The sequence below is a fragment of the Sebastes fasciatus genome, chromosome 6 (assembly GCF_043250625.1).
Source record: "Sebastes fasciatus isolate fSebFas1 chromosome 6, fSebFas1.pri, whole genome shotgun sequence".
Lineage (NCBI taxonomy): Eukaryota > Metazoa > Chordata > Actinopteri > Perciformes > Sebastidae > Sebastes > Sebastes fasciatus.
Window position 1 is genome coordinate 25012153 of NC_133800.1, and position 20007 is coordinate 25032159.

At 40.6% G+C, this 20007-nt stretch overlaps 1 protein-coding gene across 4 annotated transcripts in view; it reads left to right on the forward strand.

The window, feature by feature from the left end:
* Positions 1 to 20007, forward strand: part of dock5 (dedicator of cytokinesis 5) — a 42469-nt gene that overhangs the window by 1161 nt on the left and 21301 nt on the right. For 3 of the 4 annotated variants that reach the window (XM_074638755.1, XM_074638756.1, XM_074638757.1), the window contains exons 2-15: positions 9544 to 9627; positions 10594 to 10634; positions 10717 to 10772; positions 11047 to 11143; positions 11266 to 11414; positions 11529 to 11664; positions 12665 to 12822; positions 14156 to 14237; positions 14837 to 14966; positions 16252 to 16324; positions 18339 to 18481; positions 18645 to 18770; positions 18911 to 19035; positions 19798 to 19896. In XM_074638755.1, coding sequence (XP_074494856.1) covers positions 9544 to 9627; positions 10594 to 10634; positions 10717 to 10772; positions 11047 to 11143; positions 11266 to 11414; positions 11529 to 11664; positions 12665 to 12822; positions 14156 to 14237; positions 14837 to 14966; positions 16252 to 16324; positions 18339 to 18481; positions 18645 to 18770; positions 18911 to 19035; positions 19798 to 19896 — 1499 coding nt within the window. The remainder of the gene's footprint in view (positions 1 to 9543; positions 9628 to 10593; positions 10635 to 10716; positions 10773 to 11046; positions 11144 to 11265; positions 11415 to 11528; positions 11665 to 12664; positions 12823 to 14155; positions 14238 to 14836; positions 14967 to 16251; positions 16325 to 18338; positions 18482 to 18644; positions 18771 to 18910; positions 19036 to 19797; positions 19897 to 20007) is intronic. The other variant, XM_074638758.1, reaches the window with a different exon arrangement.

Consider the following 20007-nt stretch of genomic DNA (forward strand, 5'->3'; position numbering starts at 1 on the left):
ACGGAGCCAGCTCAATCACTCACAAAGTCCGATCAAATATCAAATATGAATCAATATTCTGTCACTCTAATGCCTATTTCTTATGTAAAATGTTTTCAGAAACATCTTATAGTGTACTGTTTAGCTGTAAAATGAGAAAGTTTGCTCTGGCTGGTGGGCCGGTGCTTGGTATTTCCTCAACTGATCTCAACGGCGGCGGCTGGGTCACAAACTTTGTAATTTTACAGCGAAACAGTACACTACAAGATGTTTCTGAAAACATTTGAGGCGAGAAATAGGCAATACAGTAACAGAATAATGATTCATATTTGATCAGCGCTGCCTAGTTTGACCGTTTGATTGGAGTTTGTGAGTGATTGACAGCTGCTCAGAGACGGCAAGGCTCCAGATCAGAGGCCTGCACTACGAAGCAGGATTTGAGGTTAGCGAGGTAACTTCAGGGTTAACTCTGGGTTTTCCGTCCTACGAAGTTGGATCACTTCTTACCGGGGTAGATCACCATGGTAACACATGCTGAACAGCTAACCTGCTCCGGAGCAGGTTATGTTCCGGATAAGAGATCAACTCGTATAAAAGCACCGCCTACTGACCAATCAGAGCTCAGTGCGTGGATCCTATGATAATATTACACAAATACGAAGAAGTTACAGTCATTATCCAGGCTAAAAACAACACAGTTTAAACTGTCAAATGCAGGAAGGATGTGGGTATTTACCGCTATGAATTATATTTCTATACTAATTTATTTAACTTCCTCTTGAGTCCGTTTTACACCGCCTGTGAGGGGGGGGGGGCGCAGCTGAAAGAAGGTTCAAATAGTCATAATACTGGCCACGATTAGGTGTAATCCAGTCATCCATTATACATTTCAAAAGCTATTTATATCTAGACGAGTACATCTTAGTGTTCTTTTAAATTAATAACTGTTAATTTACGCATTCACACGTCGGGAGTTTTTTCTTTCGCCAGCTGTCCTTCCTGCATTTGGCAGCTTCAACTGTGTTACTTTTAGCCTGGATTAAGTGTTTAATTTCTTCGTATTCGTCTAATATAGTGTTGTAAAATGTGCCGCTCTGCCTGTCTGTCTGTCTGCATATCTTTGGACTTGTCCATGTCTGTGATTGGTCAGATGTTGCAAACACCTCCCCGTTCATGTGAACGCGCTCACGACCAGATTGAGAAACCCTGGGTTGATTTACCGAGTTGATAACCACCTTCGTAGGACCGCTTAGCGGGATCTCGTTTGTTAGGGTTAGTGAAGCCAGATAACGAGAAGATACCCTGGGGATGTTGAACTCGCTTCGTAGTACAGGCCCCAGCTCTGATTGGTTGTTTTCCTCCGGTCTGTGAAATTTTGCAGATGCCATTAGGAGCACCGGAGGACACAGAGGCACATGATTTTTTTCATATTACCTGTCTCATGCACCACTGTCAGGATATAGTGACCGTTTTATAAAAATAACTTTTTCTCCATCATATTTGCTCCAACTTGCCAACCCCAGCTTTAATTGTCTGAACAGGTTGGCTGATCATTGGTACTGACTCACCGTTAAATCTGTGCTTACAGGCTACAAACACTATTACAGACAGTGTTTCCTGGTGTGCAGCAGATGCGTTACACAAGAGGAAAACCCTGCATGTGTGGACAGTGAATATAGTCTTTCTTGAGTATGTGTGAATCAGAGCCCGGAACTGAAAATACCTCGCTCTGACCTGGATCCTTTCACCGACATTATGTCAGTTCTGTTGCGACTAAAAACAGGTTTAAACCACAAAATGCAGGCCGGTATGGAGTGCTCTGCTGCACAAACACTACCCACTTGGTTATATGACCTTGTTTTAGCAGCTGATGTTGAGGACTTTCTATGTGTTAATCCTTTAAGATCCCAGTATATGGCGTTCAACGTGATTGTGTAGACTGTGCCTTTCTCCCGCCATTCGTCTCTGTAACGGGGCAGGAGTCACTAACACTGTACTTAATCCTTAGAATGCCATCGGACCCTGTCTTACACTTTTAATCCGATTAGTCAACCCATGCTGTGCCCAAATACAAGCAACGACATGTTGAGATGAAAGAGAAGTCACGCGGTTTCTGATAATATCAATTATATCTTGCCAGCTAACAGGGAAATGTGGATAATATGGGGCTTAACGTATCAACACCATCTTTTAATGGTGCATTTGTGACACCATCTTAATAGGATGGCATCCTAATTTTAATATCCTGAAGAGAGGTGCTGCGCTCGTGACTCAAATGAAGCATTGAAATCAGTATGTGAAGAACTTGTTAGTTTAATTTACTGCTGCTTTGACTGCTTTTACGTTATTTGCATCCATAATGACACCCCGCAGCTTTATTAGATTTCAGGGCAAGGTCTCCTTAATGAGCGGGCATGTGGCCATTTTCAATGACAGCAGCGTACATGAACAACATCACACATTTGTGGCCAACTGATGCCCTTGCCCAATAACAGTAATCCAGGAAGTTAAAGGGGAACTACGTTTTATTTTACACATGTTAACAGGTGTTGCGGAACACTGTTGTGGTAGCTACACTACATATGAATACAACCTTTTGGGGCTCTTAAAGGGCTGCGCAAAATCTCATAAGTTGCTTCAAGTGATGTCTCTAGAGTCGGCGTCGGTTGCTGCTGAAGACACCAAGTTTTAAAATGAAAACAAATGTGAGGAGTTGGAGAAAGAAGTGTGGTTTACAGATCTCTGTAGCCCTCTTCTCTTTGAGGCTTGAGCTCTGCTTGAGCATAGCGGCTTGAGGCTACATTATCTGCTACTATAGAATAACACACCCGGATCTCCGACCGAACTGGCGGTGGTTGAGTTGCATTGTGGGCGATGTAGGCACTAGGGGTGTAAATCACAAGTTTCATCATGATACAATGTTATATTGATTCTTTGGACAACAATGCGATGTTTGCTGACATCACAAAGTCTGCCACGATCCAGATCCAGGCCTGCGATGAGATAATATTATATTTCATATATATTTAAAACAATCAGTTACATTTATATCAACTCACAAAAAGCAACAAAATTATGATTTCACAAATGTATTACTGGGCTCTTCCAGACACCAATAGACCTCCTGTTGTTCACTATATAGTGCCACATGTCTCATGTTTCAGTGCAAATGTTTTTTTTAGCAGTTAAGAGTTTAAAAATGAGGGCATATCTTAAAGATGACGACACGTCTTTGCAGGTCAGAAACAGGTTGAGATGACATAGAATAGAAAATGGAAAAAAAGGTGTGAATGGGTTCCCGGGAGAGGGCAATGACAAACGGGAGTCTCCCGGGAAAATTGGGAGGGTTGGCAAGTATGGTGTAAGTTGCGTATTGGGCCACGATTGACTCCCAAAGAAGTTGTGATGTCTTAAACCATGCTCGTACGTACACTTTGTGAACTCAGATCTAAGGTGAGCACTGTTGAATGTGAAAACAGAACTTATAGTGTCAAACCATGCACATTGAAGCTCAAACACCCGAGTATTACAATAAGCAAAACACATTTTTGAGTGGAGCGGGACTTAAATAATTGAATCTGTTATAATAATGACTACATTTGGACCATCGTATAGCAACCCCTGAAGTTTAGATGTTGTGTGTTCTTATATATATTGTATAATAATGTACTTATAATGATTATAATGCCATAGAAGCAGCAGCACTACTATAATTATAATGACCTCAAGTCTTCTTCAGGGAGCTGCCATTCAAGCCACTGAAGACATAAAGACTTAGGCTCGCACTCACTGTGGTCGTGTGAAAACAGTTTTCATGTACTTAGCCACAACTTCCACTTTGTATTATTATGCAATAAATAACAAATAAGTCTCCATAAAATGATGAAGAGCTTACAGTTGTTTGCTCTGTAGGTGTTAGGCTGCGTGGGCGTCTTCTAACAAATCTAAAGCTGTTGAGATTTGCGGCCTCAGTCGATCGCAATCGAATCCTCCCTGTTTGTGCGTCTAGCGATGTCATATATATATATGTGATTGCTGCCGGTGAGAGAAGTGTTGACCTTGTTCTCAGTTTTGATGGACTGACCAGATGGTTGGATGGTCAGTCGTGACTTTTATAACATAATTTCAGAGTAGTTCTGTAATTGGAGAAAGACATTGTTGAGTTTTTCTCCTTCAGATAAGGTAATGTAATTTTCTTAGCAGCGGGGTTTTTAACCAGAATTAAAAGATGATGGTCTAACGCTATCCCTTTTTGCACTATTAGCTTTGAACTTGAGAATTAGCTTTCTGATTTATGGATAACCTATAAGGGCTTATTAGCTGGAGCATGGATTTAAGAGCTACAGATCGTCTCTGGCTGTCTAGACGGAAGACGGGAGGTAAAAGGCTTTCCTGCCGAGGCCTTTATGTTTTGAAATGTCCTGCCTTGAGGAGAACTGGCTCAAAAACAAACTTTAATAGACTTGCTGCTTTTACCTAATGACTTTTATAGATATACTATCTCTCCCTACTTTGGGAGCATTTGAAATATGGACGCTTGAAAGCAAGTTTTATAATAGATGATACGTCACTGAATGGTAGCTTACTGAAGACCTTAACAAAATCACAACTCATTTGTTTATGTAATGCCCCCGTCTCAATGCCTCCTGTCTTTGTTTTAAATAGTTTAGTAGGTTAAAAATGTTTTGCTTACAAGCTCTATTGTACAAGTGAAAATGATGGTTGATATTTTTGCTAAATCAGAGTCGGTTTATCCAGAATGACATCATATGTCTGCAACATTTCTGGCTTTATGATTTCATTTCTGTCATGTATTTGATTTGAAAGTTTTTCCTGCTGAGAATCAGAATGAATTCAGTGGATTTCAACTAGGGCTGGGCGATATGGAGAAAATCAGATATCGCAATATTTTTGACCAAATACCTTGATATCGATATTGTGATGATATTGTATGGTTGACTATTGGTGCTTTCACAAATTAGATTTTTGATAAATAATCATCAGTAATGTGGATATAATGACGTGGATAAGTGGATAAAATAATAGAGCAGCTAGAACAGTCTAGTAAGTTCAGAAAATGACTTTACTGTAATGCAGCCTTTAAAACCAGGAAAAGACAACACTTATTCCATATTTCGATATCCAAAATCTAAGACGATATCTAGTCTCATATCACGGTATCAATATAATATCGATATATTGCCCTGCCTTAACCTGAACTATCTGTACGTTCAAGGTAGGGCTGCAATTAATTATTATTTTCATTGTCGATTAATCTGTCGATTATTTTCTCGATTCATTGATTAGTTGTTTGGTCTATAAAATGGTGAAAAATGTTGATCAGTGTTTCCCAAAGCCCAAGATGACGTCCTCAAATGTCTTGTTTTGTTCACAACTCAAAGATATTCAGTTTACTGTCATAGAGGAATAAAGAAACCAGAAAATATTCACATTTAAGAAGCTGGAATCAGAGAATTTAGAGGGTTTTTTTCTACAAAAAATGACTCGAACTGAAAAATCGATTAGCAAAATAGTTGGTGATTAATTGAAGAGTTGACAATTAATTGATTAATCATTGCAGCTTTAGTTAAAGGATTGGTTGCTAGACTCGTGCATTTTGCATTGTATTGTTTGTGTATCTTACATCATATTGTTTGTGCGTGTGTGTTTTATTGAAGCCATAACTTGTTATAGTTGTTTATGTTTTGCCGTCTCATCCAGTCAGCGATGAGAACAATGGATTCTCATTGAAAACGTGTTAACTTTGATGAGCTGGCAGCAGCTGCTCGAACTGCTCAGCCGTGGCGTTCTTTAATTGTTGGCTAATCCACTTCTATGATAAATCATTTAGAGTGAATCAGGCTGACTTTGATTTAACATTAGTATGCACATTAACTTGAACCCACGCAGACTGAGGCTCTATTGGAATTTACCACAGGTGCTTCAGGCTCGGCATTTCAAGTTGAAGAGGAAGATAGTGTGTATCAGTCAGAGTTGTACGGATGAGCTGCCGCGCTGCCAAGGCCCAGACTGTTGCTTTTAATTTAGACAGTGTGGCATCACAACGCGCTCGACTGGGAGCCTGCCATTAGCGCGTTGCCACGCTGTTGCCAGGCCCGGCCGCTGTGTCGAGTTGGTGAACGGACCATTGTCACTCTCGGCGTGACCACAGGCAGATGTCATTTCTCTAGTGCATGTTTCATTCCATATTGTTCTGACCACACAAATAGTTTCCTGATGAAAACAAATACTGTTTTTCAAGAGACTCCACAGCATGTGCCAGTAACTTCTTTTTAAATAAAACAACACAGTATGTAGGAAAATATTGAATATCGCGATATCATGTGTAGTGATACTGTATCAATCCACAAAGATACTGCATTGATATTTAATTAATAATTTACATGCAAGGATGAACTCAGTCAATACTTTATTTCATTTGCAAAGAGATGCGCCCTCTCAGTGTATGTGCCCTATCAAAGTAGTGCTATGATGTTGGATGTCACAGGGTCTGTGATAAATGCAAATGCAGATCCCACTGTAGAGTTGTTCGATACCAGTATTGGAAATGCGTCCGATACTGCCCAAAATTCTGTATTGGCGAGTACGTCAGTCTATGCACCGATCCGATAGCATAATTTATTATCCCAGAAAAGAAATCAACATGTTTAACTGGAAATCAATTCTTCTTCGCCGCTCCAAAACCGTAGCCTTCACTGTGCTGTCGCCTTGGATGTATCATGGCTGCCACTGGCAACTACTGTTCTAGAGCAGCGAAGAAGAACTGATTGCAGGTAGTTTGTCACGTAACGATAACAAACCGCAACAGTGCGGTGCTAGTGGAGAGTGTAACGGTAGTCAGAGCGAGGAAAATGTCAGTCATTTGGCAATATTTCACAGTGGAAAATCCAACAAGTAAAACAGCGATATGTTCAGTATGTAAGGCTTCCGTTTCGATGAGTGGCAGTACCATAGTAGGGTGTGTGAATATTGCACCCTGCAGTACAAATTAGCATCCAGGCTGTTCACTGATTTATTTATGTTCTATATAACTGACAAATTGAATAATAAAAGAAAGTTCTATTGCATTCATTCTCTGTATGTATTTGTTCATGTTTTACAAAGGGTTTAACTTGAGCCAGGCCATACAACAAAGATAGTAATCACATCACATCCATACATCCAATCCAAATTTATTTATAAAGCACATTTAAAAACTGCAAATGTTGACCAAAGTGCTGTACAATTATACATAAACCCCCCCCATAAAAACAACACAATAAAATACTAAACGCAATTTAAAACCAACAGGACATTAAAATAATAAAAGACCAATAGGAAAGGAAAAAGGATTAAAAAAGGCAACTCTCATGCCGAGGCAAAAGCCAAGGAATAAAAGTGTGTTTTGAGGTTTGATTTGAAAACAGACAGTGTGAGGGACAGCCGAACATGTGGAGGCAGAGCTTTGGAGCTGCAACTGAAAAGGCTGGGTCACCGCTGAGCTTTAACTCTGACCTCGGGACAGTCAGAAGTAACTAGTCAGTGGATCTGAGTGTCCTTGATAAAAGATGTGGTTTTAAAAGATCTGAGAGATGAGTTGGAGCTCGCCCATTTAACGATTTCTAGGTTAATAATAAAATCTTGAAATCAATCCTAAAACGCACAGGGAGCCAGTGAAGAGAAGCCAGAATAGGAGAGATGTGCTCACGTTTACGTGGACCGGTTAAAAGACGAGCTGCCGTGTTCTGAACAAGCTGCAGGCGAGACAAAGAGGCTTGGCAAGACGTGTGGTGATAAAAGCATGCATAACTTTTTCAAAATCATTATTAGTAGTAGTCGTCAGTAGTAAACAGCTGTAGTAATAATAATAATAATAATTATAAATGTTTTTTTATCACACTGGTATCAGATTGGTACTTGTTATCGGCCAATACCGCATGCTCAGGTATCTGAATTGGTATTGGGAAGGAAAAAATGCATCGGAACATCCCTCTCCCACTGTTCTGATTGCACATTTACTCAGATTTTATGCATATGATGTTGTGTTCTTTATGTTATGATAGTTTTCCTAAAATTATATTTTAAAAATCACAATATATCACCTTGCTTACAGTATTGCAATGTATCGCAATATATTGAATCGTAACCCCTGTATCATGATATGTATCGCCAGATTCTTGCCAACACACAGCCCTAGTATGTTACTGTGTTCGCCCTAAACGCCTGACTTTTTTGTTCATATTATTGTGGTTTGTTTGGTTTGAAGAGATACCAAAACTGAGATGTGAGGAAATTCAAATTTTGATTCAAGGGGTGAAAAAAGAAAGTAAGAGGTTTCAGTGTTTACTTTCCGTTTTGATTAGTGAATGAGGGATCTCACAGTAAGGTGTCATTCATGTGAACCTGTGCAGTAGGTGATAACCTAACAACATGGCCGGCATGGATCTAACCTAATATTTTAAGAGCCCGCGGGCCGGTTACACAAACACAGTCTTAACCTAAAAACTGAGTCCCTGTGGAGAGACGTCTGCCTGGGCATATGAGTGTTATGGAAAGCTGGAAAAATCTATCCTTGAGGAGGCTGTCACAGAGGGAGTAGGATAGCCATATTCAGTGTTTTGTCAAGTTTTGGTATTCAGACTGAGGTCTGATAAGCCGAGCCAGTTGAAGCGTGCTGTGAAATCTAGCCTCAAGCAACAAGCATTATCACCATGCAAGTCAGGGCAGAGCTCGGCTCATAGTTCCTCTATCTGACTGCGAGAGTGGCTGCTCGCTGCTGCGGCTCCCTCAAGTCGAGGCAGAGACCTTTGCTACAGTATTGTTTGCCAAGGTTTCTCTTTTGCAACTTCAGTCTGGTTTTTGGGCGCGTGTGTTTACGTATGTGCGTGTGATCCCTCCCACAGGTCCTGGTTTGAGAGTTGAAAAGGAAAGACAGGAGTCGCCTCTAGGAAAACTGTTGGGTTAATAAACTGAGAGACGGGAAGGGCAGGGCTCGCAGAGTGTAACTATTGACCAAAGGCCACAGTGGTAGGATGATATCAGACATATAGGAGGATGTGATGCCATCACCTTTTTAGCTCCACTCCTTTTTTTTTTTTTATTGAAGCTACCTGCTCTAGCACAGTCCATTTCCTGGAACGTTAAACCCAGCCCCAGGCATCTGTTTCAATTAAGAATCGTCAAAACAGGCTTTAAAGGTTTGACTCACACACAGGCCTGCTTCACAAGCATACAGCCTGCTGTTACAAAGAGCAGCAAGATGAGGAATAAATCAAAGATCCTCTACGCTTGCGAGTCCAAGAAGTTCTGCGGCAAGGAGGGCGAATTGGTTTCCTTTTCCCTGGGAGAAATGGCAAACCTCTGATCCAGAACTTTTTTAAAAAGCAGACTTTCTCCTCTGTGCGATGACTGATTTGAAAAAGGTTTTTTTTTTTTCTTCCTAATCCGCTGGACCTTGAGTAGGAACAAAACACGTCAGTCAAACTGTCTTTGCTTTGCGAACAGTATGTGTCGAATGTCGTGTGTGTGTTTCTCATAATGAGACAGTCCTGCTTTGTCCCTCAGCAATCTACAACTATGAGCCCAGCGGTGAGCAGGAGCTGTGTCTGCAGGTGGGCGACACGGTGCACATACTTGAGAAATTGGAAGGTGAGCGAGCCTGAACGCACAACAGGCCTAGACACATCTCTCTTTTCCTCTTTAAAGCAAGCTGACACAGGATCCTCAATGAAATGTTGAACTAACCGGTGCTAGATATGCTATGCATGATAAGTAGGGCCGTCAAAGTTAACGTGATAATAACACGTTAACGCAAATCCTGGCAAAAAAACTGGTATGGCCATTTTCAAAGGGGTCCCTTGACCTCTGACCTCAAGATATGTGAATGAAAATGGGTTCTATGGGTACCCACGAGTCTCCCCTTTACAGACATGCCCAGCTGTTGTTGCCTGTTGGGCTTGAGTTTACCAAGTTATGATTTGAGCATATTTTTTTATGCTAAATGCAGTACCTGTGAAGGTTACAACAACAGCTGTCAGTGTGCTGACCTGACTATGACCTGCCGTTTTCATTCACTTATCTTGAGGACAGAGGTCAAGGGACCCCTTTGAAAATGGCCATGCCAGTTTTTCCTCGCCAAATATCACACAAGTTTGCAATGTTATTTTGCCTCCTTCGCGACAAGCTAGTATGACATGGTTGGTACCAATGGATTCCTTCAGTTTTTCTACTTTCATGATACCAGTATCTTCCAGCATTTAAAACTGAGCCCGCTACAACCTCCGAAAGATGTGTTAAAGAAATTAGTGACGTTAAAACGAATTTGCGTTAACGCGTTATTATGGCGCTGACTTTGACAGCCCTAATACATGCATTTGCATAAAGCAAGCATATTTGCACACTCCCATCTTGATAAGAGTATTAAATACTTGACAAATCTCCCTTGCAGTTACATTTTGAACAACTAAAATATGTGCGATTAATTTGCAATTAAATATTTGAATGGATTGACAGCCCTAATAATAATGTAAATGAGTCTAGGACGAGGTGTAATGTCATCACTCCTGTGTCTGCCCTCACTATAACATCTTTCTCTGTTAATTAATATTTCCTCAGGCTGGTATAGGGGACACACGCTACGGAAGAAATCCCACAAGGTGAGGGCATCATTAGCACTCCATCATCCTATAACCAGCGCTGTGATGTATATGTACTGATTCTACCTCATTGTTTCCTCAGGGCATTTTCCCAGCGTCCTACATCCACTTAAAGGAGGCTACCGTTGAGGGAACAGGGTGAGATCACATATCAGTAAACATATCTATCGGTGTGATGATGATCCACTTAGCCTTCGGTTTTGCCTCGTCATTTGCCAATAACATAGCAGCACGCTTTTAATTACCATAAGTGAAGATTCAGTAATGCTTTTCTTGGCCGGTGCAGGAAAACCATCCAGCTATTTATCATGTCTTAGAAATGCACTTGAGTCTGTCCAAATTATGAGACATGATCTGTGAGTGATGAGCCACTTTTCCCAATATCTTATTATTCTCTCCTTGTGGCCGGTAGCCAGCAGGAAATAATTATTCCGGCGGACTTGCCCCTGGTGCAGGAGCTCGGGGCCACTCTGAGGGAATGGGCGCAGATATGGCACAAGCTCTACGTGGTATGTATAGTCTTATCAGCCTCTCTGTTTCTAGCACACACTGATCCATACCACTTTTTCTCTTTTTGTTTCACGCCGCTGAAGGATGTATTGTTAGAAGTGTGTACATCTCTGTCTGACAGGCGAACAAGATCTCCCTGTTCAGGGGTGTTCAGCAGATGGCATACAGCCTCATCGAATATCGATCCCAAATAGTGTCGGGAACGCTGCCTAAGGATGACCTTGTGGAGCTCAGAAAGAAAGTCACAGCAAAGATTGATTACGGAAACCGGTACGAATCCTGCTGACTTGCAACAAACTGCCTTGTGACATAAGCACCATTGTAAAGTTTTAATTGCTCTAAGATAAACTCAGCTGATTCTGTTTGATCCTCTGTGCTGCTCAGGATTCTGGGGTTGGACCTGGTGGTGCGAGATGAAGCGGGAAACACGCTGGATCCCGACTGGACCAGCACGGTCAGTCTGTTCCGGGCACACGAGACCGCTTCCCGCAGCGTCGATGACAGGATACAAGAAGAGAAGGCATGATTTTGATTTATTCATAGCAGTGGTATGGACTCATGGCACATGACTTGGACTTGAGTCAGACTCAAGTAACACATTTTACACTTGACTTGACGAATTAAAAAAAAGACTCGACTTGGACTTTAACACCAATGACTCGTGACTTCACTTGGACTTGAGCCTTTTGACTTGAAAATTCTTTATACCTTCCACCCCAAGACCAAATATTAAAAAGTATGTTATTTAAAAAGTGTGTGCACGAAGACGATCACCTGCCCGGTAGACAGCGTTAGAGATGTTGGGTTTATTTTCTTTTTGAGAAATCCTTTATTGATTTATTTAAGAAGAGGACTTACTCGTGTGGAAATAACTGAACTGAACACACTGAACAGAGATCCTTTATTTGTTTGGGAAGAGGATTTACTCATGGGGAAAAAAACTGAACTGAATTGAACAAACTGAATTTCTTTCTTTTGTTCTTTATTGCTGAATCCCGGAAAAGTTGTGTTTTTTTGTTAAACACTGGACTCTTTATTTCTGGTGAACATTATTGGGACTTGCATTTGATTATCTTAAATTTAATTACCCAGATCCACTTTGTTTGAACCAATCCGACAGCATCCAATCAAGTTGCAGGAGAAAAAGTTGGCGCCAGTTACTCTGTTGTCAAAATGGCATTACATTTGGTGAAGAGCATACTACGGCCCAACCCCAATGTCCACACTCACAGACTCACAGACTTTGAGGCACTTTCCTGCAAAGTTTGTGAGGGTTTCGGGCTGTCCACTGTCAAATCGTCAAGTCCTTGAGGGCTCTCTCGCGGACATTTTGAGCCCTTTATGAACACTCCGTAAGTCCGCATTTCTGCAGACTTTGAGTGCAAAGATTTCAGACTTGTGACTTGCAAAACAATGACTTGGTCCCACCTCTGATTCATAGTATCAGTCACTTATTATTCCGAAGTAGCTGTCCATTTCAAATAATACCTGTGTCCATGCACTGCCTTGCTTTTCTGCAGACGCGGCTACAAAACCTGGAAATGCAGCGTCAGACCCTGTTCAGTACGGTGCACACCTACAGTCTGCTCATGAACCTGAAGAACTTTGTATGCAACATTGGAGAGGATGCCGAGCTGCTCATGTCTCTGTATGACCCCGACCAGTCTGAATTCATCAGGTTTGCTCCTCACTTTTCCCTTAATTTCACAGTTAAGTGTCAAGTTGAGGATATTTGTCAATGTGGGTTCATTGAGTGACAGAGCAGCGTTTGTTCCAGCATGATACAAAGAAAAACACTCAACACAGTCTCCCACATTAAGATGCATCTTAATATGACACTAAGTGATGTTGATGTAGCTCCCAAGTCAGACATGGAAAAATTACAAAGTGAAGAATTAAGAAATGTAATTAGTTTACTATGGCTATGGAGAATAATTATAATGGCTCGAGGTGAGTTATTATTGACACATAACTCATAATAATGTTTTAAGTTAAAGCTCTAGGCTGGTGTCATGAAGCTGCTGCTTCTTCTGCTCGCTGGTGTAGAAAATGAACGCCTCTATTCTAAGCTGGGCAAAAATGATGTCAGCATAAATAATAGAAGAGATTAAAAGAACATCTAAAACAAAAAAAAATAAAAGTGTCTACCAAGTAAGTTCAGCTTTATGAATGCGCCTTGGGTACGGTTCTGCAGCTGACCCTGACCTATGACCCCTCTGGAGAGGGCAAGGGTAAAGAGACTATGCCTTTTTTCTGTGACAAAAAATATAAACAAAGACAAAGAACCACCCCATGATAAGAAATAAAAAAAATAATTAATTCATTTAAAAATAATAAAAATAAAAACATAAATAAATAATTGGGAAAATTAAACGGAGGAGTAAAGAGATAAGGGAATTAATACAAATATGAATAAAGAAGCAAATTGAAACAGAATATCAATTTATGTCACATTTGATCAATTAATTAATGGCTAAATCTATTTTTTATATCCTTTTTGCAACATTTAATGACATATTTATGTATTTATCAAGTCATTTTATTTATTAATAATAATAATAATAATAATAATAATAAACCAGTAAATAAAATTAAATGAAGCATATTGTTAAGTGAAAATAAAATAGTAATGAGTATTCAAATTCAAAGTTCAAATTAAAGTAGGTGAGCTGGAGAGACATTTTGACTTTTCATAGCAGGAACATTGCAGATGTAACTGATACCATTAATGATAGCGGTTGTTCCTTTTTAGTAATTCCAGTAAGCCAAGCCTGTCTGCCATTACCTGTTTGGCAAGTGCGAATGTCTGCTTTGAGGAAGGTCTATAGGGATCAATAGATTCTCACACTATTGCTATTCAACATACGCAATCACCTTAGAATTGTCTTGACATTTTGGATTTTCTCTCGTAAAACAGATAAAATAATGGAAAAGATTTTGCATTTTCTATTTCTCTTGATGCCTGTAGATAATGTGATATCTAACTGTGATTATTATTTAAATTCATGCAGCGAGAACTTCCTGGTGCGCTGGGACAGTATGGGGATGCCTAAAGAGATTGAAAAACTCAACAACCTGCCAGCTCTATTCACGGTAACTGAATCCCAACCCACTGACTGTATTCCCTCCGCTTCGGATTTCAACAATCCAACCGCTGCCTGGAATCTGTGACAAAGAAGACAATTTGCTCCTGGAATCGCTCTTAATTTGCTGCAAGTTTTCACTGAATGGCTCACATTCACGGCACATCTTTGAAAATTTGAATACGTTTGCCTCCATTATATCGCCGCTGTTCATGTTGACGAAGCAGTCAGCAGTTCCCTGCAAACAAGTCGCTGTGTGCCGCCAGGAAATAGTGGTTCAGAATGTGATAAAACCGTATTTATCAAGGCAAAGAGCTGAGATTTAATCATTATATTTACACCCTCAAAGCACACAAGTCAAGACTCCTTTGACATGGAAAAACCTCCAGAAAAATAAACACATAAAGAATCTGGAGAGCGATATGTTTGAGGGTTTTACTGCATGCTTTCACCCTGTAACATCTGCCATCTGGTCCGCAGCTCCGGCCATATGAATGCACATAATAACAGGCTAGTGATACGTACAGCCCACAGCCGCTCGTATGTATTGCCCCTTATCACTTAATATGCCCTAATAAATCATCTTTATGGTTGTCCTTTGCGTTCCAGGACCTGAGCAGCGGTGACTTGATGAGGCAGCGGCTCTTCCTCGTGTGTCAGATCATCAGAGTGGGCAGCATGGAGCTCAAAGAGGGCAAGAAACACACTGGAGGACTGAGGAGACCATTTGGTGTGGCTGGTAAGCCGCTTTTCAAATGTCCCAATGTGTGTTTAGGCGATACAAAAGTCAACACACAACAACAAAAAAAATGCCTCTCTGATGCTATAGTTGCATGAACAGTTCTGTCGAGGTGTAAAAATGAAGGATCCATGCGCTGAATGAAATGGGAACACCTGCTTCCTGACCTAGAAAATGCCTCGGCCCTGCCTTGGCAAAGGAGCCGGTGGAAATTGGTTTAGCACCCGTCTTTTTGTTTTTGGCCAGATCATTAGTGGATTTGATGAGGAATGGTTTCCCCTGGTGTTCCAGCAAATGGACTGAAACCAGAGTTAGAGAGAACGTTTCACTCAGACGTCACATTTATCTTAGCCAGGGAAAAAAGAAAATCACTTTGGGAAAAAAGAGCTGAGTGGAAAAAACAATTCAGAGGCATTCGCAAGCTGGAGATCAAGAAGCCTCAATCTGTTTTACTGTGCTGACTGTCTGCCGTGCCAGGCAACAGGTGAGTGAGATCCGACACCTGGCTCAGCTTCTGTTTAAGACTTATAGTGAGTAAATTCACTTTTAGAATTATTAAAGAGGACCTGCTATGCTTATTTTCAGGTGCGTACTTGTATTTTGGGTTTCTACTCGAACGTGTTTACATGCTTTAATGTTCAGAAAACGCTTTATTTTTCTCATACCGGATGAGCTGCAGTACTTCATTTCACCCTCAGTCTGAAACGCTCTGTTTGAGCTCCTACCCCCCTCCCGATAAGCCCAGTCTGCTCTGATTGGTCAGCTGGCCCACTCTGTTGTGATTGGTCAACTGAACCAAAGTCTTCGGTCTCTGCTCCAGCTCCGCTCTAACTAGCTTTGTTTGAGGGCATGCCAAACTAGCCGCTAAGCAGGTATTATGCAAATGTGTTACTTGGTGACATCACCACGTTACAGAAGAAAAGGCAGGACTTCAAGCGAGGCGTTTCAGGCAGTTCAGGAGCAGTGTTTCTGTGGGGGAGAGTAACTCCCTTTGGCGTGGACTTTGGGTTTTGTAACATTCAGATCTTTTACATGCACAAAAAGCTATATAACACACTAAAGGAAAGGGAAAAGACATAAAAGTGTAGTCTCTGACATGCTTGGAAAGAGAGGAGTGAACGGAGGGGTTTTCAGTTAGTTGCAATCTGGAACCACACCACTAGTTGCCACCAAATCTTACACACTGTACCTTTAAATAACTTAAAAACTGCATTGCATCTGGTAAATTAGCTTACCCTTGACAGCAGCCTGCCTCCTTACTGTGATGCTCTCTTTGTCATTTCAGTGATGGACGTTACAGATGTTGCCCACGGCAAAGCAGACGACGAGGACAAACAACATTTCATCCCCTTTCAGCAGTGAGTCTTCTTAACGTCGTCACACGCTCAACCTTGTTTTCTCAGGTCACACAATAATAATGGGAGAGAATTGGAATAGGACTCGAGTTATCTTTGCTTACTGTGTTCCATCAAGTCTATTTCAAGAGCGCGAGTCAACTTCTCCTATGTTGCATCTCAAGGACAAATATAAAAAGCACTTTTTTTTTTCCAATCCTGAGTGTTAGCTTTTCTCAAAGACAGGCTTCAAGGCCATGTTTTCATAGGACCTGCACAATGGGGGTGGGGTGAGGATGATAATACGTTCACAGGGTTCCTAGATGGAAGAGGCCCAAAAATATCTTGACTGATTGTTGACATCTAAACCAGAACGTTTCACCTCTATTTGTCTCTTCTCACTGTGTCACAGTTCACTGTCTTCTTGAGGAGGTACAGACCACAAAAATGTGTTTTCGTAGGATAGAATAGTTATCAGGGATGTGGGTTTTTATATTTTTCTAACCTGAATTACAGATCTTTAGGGCTGATATACTACTCCAGACTTAAGCTGTTAAACTAACTAGTAAAAGTGACTAAACATTTCTGGGACACACTATTCTCTGCTCTTCAATAAATGCAAATTCTCCAAGCGTGCTCCTTACATAAGACAAATTGTACCACAGAACAACCTGTTAAGCTTTCCAGCCTTGACAAATTCATTTATATTTCATTAACACTGAGTGACTTATCTGCCACTGGCAATCATGAAGTGGATGATTACAAATTAATAACAAAAAGGTCATGCTAAATGAATTTTCCAATGAACAATGGAAAAAGTATATATTACCAAGATTGAAACAACAGAAGAACGCTGATATTTTATTTCACAGTTTTTCTCAGTTGCTTAAGCACATTTTCCGAAACACTGTTACTGCATCAATCCATGCAGTGCAGTACAGCACTTCATTTGTAATTTTCAAAAGGCCGTCAAGACATTTAACTCGTGAGTCAGAAGTGAATAATGTCACCAGCGGGTTCATCGCTGCCCCTGAAATAACATGTCCCTTTATCATTGCATAACCGAGACTGTCAATTGTCTAAGGAACTGTGTCATTGACATTTTGTTTCTGTACTTAATTTCTCATAGACTTAGAAAGAGCAAGCCAAAGTCCAATATCCATAACAGCCAACTGAATATTATTCATCAAAACTCAAATCAAATTCCAGTTACAATACATTATCTACAGTGTTAACCTCTATTCACAGAAACCTCCTAACAATAACAGTAATGTAAAATACAAAAAAATAAAAGCGCATTTATTAGGGCTGTCAATCGAATAAAATATTTAATCACGATTAGTCGCATGATTGTCCGTGGTTAATCATGATTAATCACAAATTAATCACACATTTTTTATCTGTTCAAATGTACCTTAAAGGGAGATTTGTCAAGTATTTAATGCTCTTATCAACATGGGAGTGGGCAAATATGCTTGCTTTATGCAAATGTATGTATATATTTATTATTGGAAATCATTTAACAACACAAAACAATGACAGATATTGTCCAGAAGCCCTCACAGGTACTGCATTTAGCATAACAAATATGCTCAAATCATAACATGGCAAACTCAAGCTCAACAGGTAGTTGCATGAGTTACATCTGTAAACTAATTATGATAAGGTTCACAAAAAATTAAGGATGGACATATTGTCTGCTGTTCTGTAATTGAATTTAATCAAACCGGATTGAGTATTGCACAGTGTTTTGAGAATCATGTTTTTTATTTTACAATTGTGCCAAAGCAACTGAGAAAAACTGAGACACGACTCTAAAATACACACACGAGTAGTGTTGTACTTGCACTCTGTGTTACTTTGCTCTGTGGTTGTCACTCGAGGTAAGTGGGGGGTGGGGAGGAATGATGGTGGATCTTGTCAGGAGATTCAGAAAGCCTCACGTTGCCTTTGCAGCTCCTTCGTCCATTTGTTTGTCACCTGTCAGAGACGCTGGCATCTGATTTCTCTCACTCTCGTCCCGATGCTTTTCTCCCAGGATAGCTATGGAAACCTACATCCGTCAGAGGCAGCTCATCATGTCTCCGCTCATCCCGTCTCGAGTCATAGGAGAGAACGAGCCGCTCACTGCCGTCTTCAACAAAGTCATTGCAACGCGGGAGGTCAATCATAAAGGCCAGGGTAAAACGAAGTGCTCACAGACAGCGTGATCCCCTGTGATTTCAGGGGGTCGCTCTAAATTGACCTTTCTGTTTTGATGGAAATAAATGATGTGTGAGGGGTCTACGGGGTGTGTTCTTTTTGCTGTCCGCCTCATTGAATTTCTTTACATGTTTGTTGGCAGGGCTGTTTGTGACCCTGAAGCTCCTCCCGGGGGACCTCGGCCAAGTCAGGAAGGACTACCCCCACTTTGTCGACCGCAGCACGGCTATCGTCAGGAAAATGGGCTTTCCAGAAATCATCCTCCCAGGTGGATTAAAGTCTTTGTTGCTGGGCATTGCTCTACATACGCCATGGTCATGTTCATTTTAATTGCTTACAAAGCCATGAGAAAGGGGGGTTTATAAATTCTCAGCACATCCGCCTGATCATCTGTTGTCCCTTTTTCAGGAATCGTGAGGAATGATATTTACGTAACCTTGCTGCAGGGAGAGTTTGACCGTGGCAAAAAGAAGACCCCGAAAAATGTGGAGGTTATACTGAGTGTATACGATGATGAAGGCAATTCCATGGAGGTAAAATAGGCCAGTGAACGCAACATATCGTCTTTACTCAACATTTTACACGTGACTAACTGTGCTACCATCTCCTTATAACAACTACTCTTATACTTCTGCTGTAAATGTACTTTTTAGCCATGCTAGCGGCATTGCTCTGTGGATAGCAATGTCGAGCTGTCGGTCCACAACTTTAGGGCTGCAACTAACGATTATTTTCATTGACGATTAATCTGTTGATTATTTTCTCGATTAATCGATTTATTTGTTCAGTCTATAAAATGTCAGAAAATGGTGAAATGTGTTTCCTAAAGTCCCTGATGACGTCCTCAAAGGTCTTGTTTTGTCTCCACAACTCAAAGATATTTAGTTTACTGTCATAGAGGAGTAAAGGAACCAGAAAATATTCACATTTAAGAAGCTGGAATCAGAGATTTTGACTTTGTTTAAGACTGTCAATCGATTAAAATGTTCATCGAGATTAATCTCAAATTAATCTACTTTTTTTTCCTTAAAAAATTACTCAAACCAATTAATCGATTATCAAAACAGTTGGCGATTAATTTGATAGTTGACAACTAATCGATTAATCGCTGCAGCTTTACACCACTTAACAAATTCAAAATTATATATATATATATATATAAAACATTTGATTTTCGACAGAACAGGACATCCCCTGATATAGGACCTCAACATTTTTTATAAATAAAATAAAATAAATAAAAACATTTTTAATTCCTATCATGTAAACTAATCCCCCTCCTTCAATTTCTATAGAAAGTGATATTTCCTGGGGCCGGGTATGATGGCATCACAGAGTACAAGTCTGTCATCTACTACCAGGTGAAGCAGCCGTGTTGGAATGAAACAGTGAAGGTAAGCTCACGTCAGGGACCCACGTGTGCTTCGAATGTAATATCTCATGTTCTTTAATTAGTTCTTCAATGAACTAATCTTCTCAGGAAGATATTGACACAGGATGTGCTG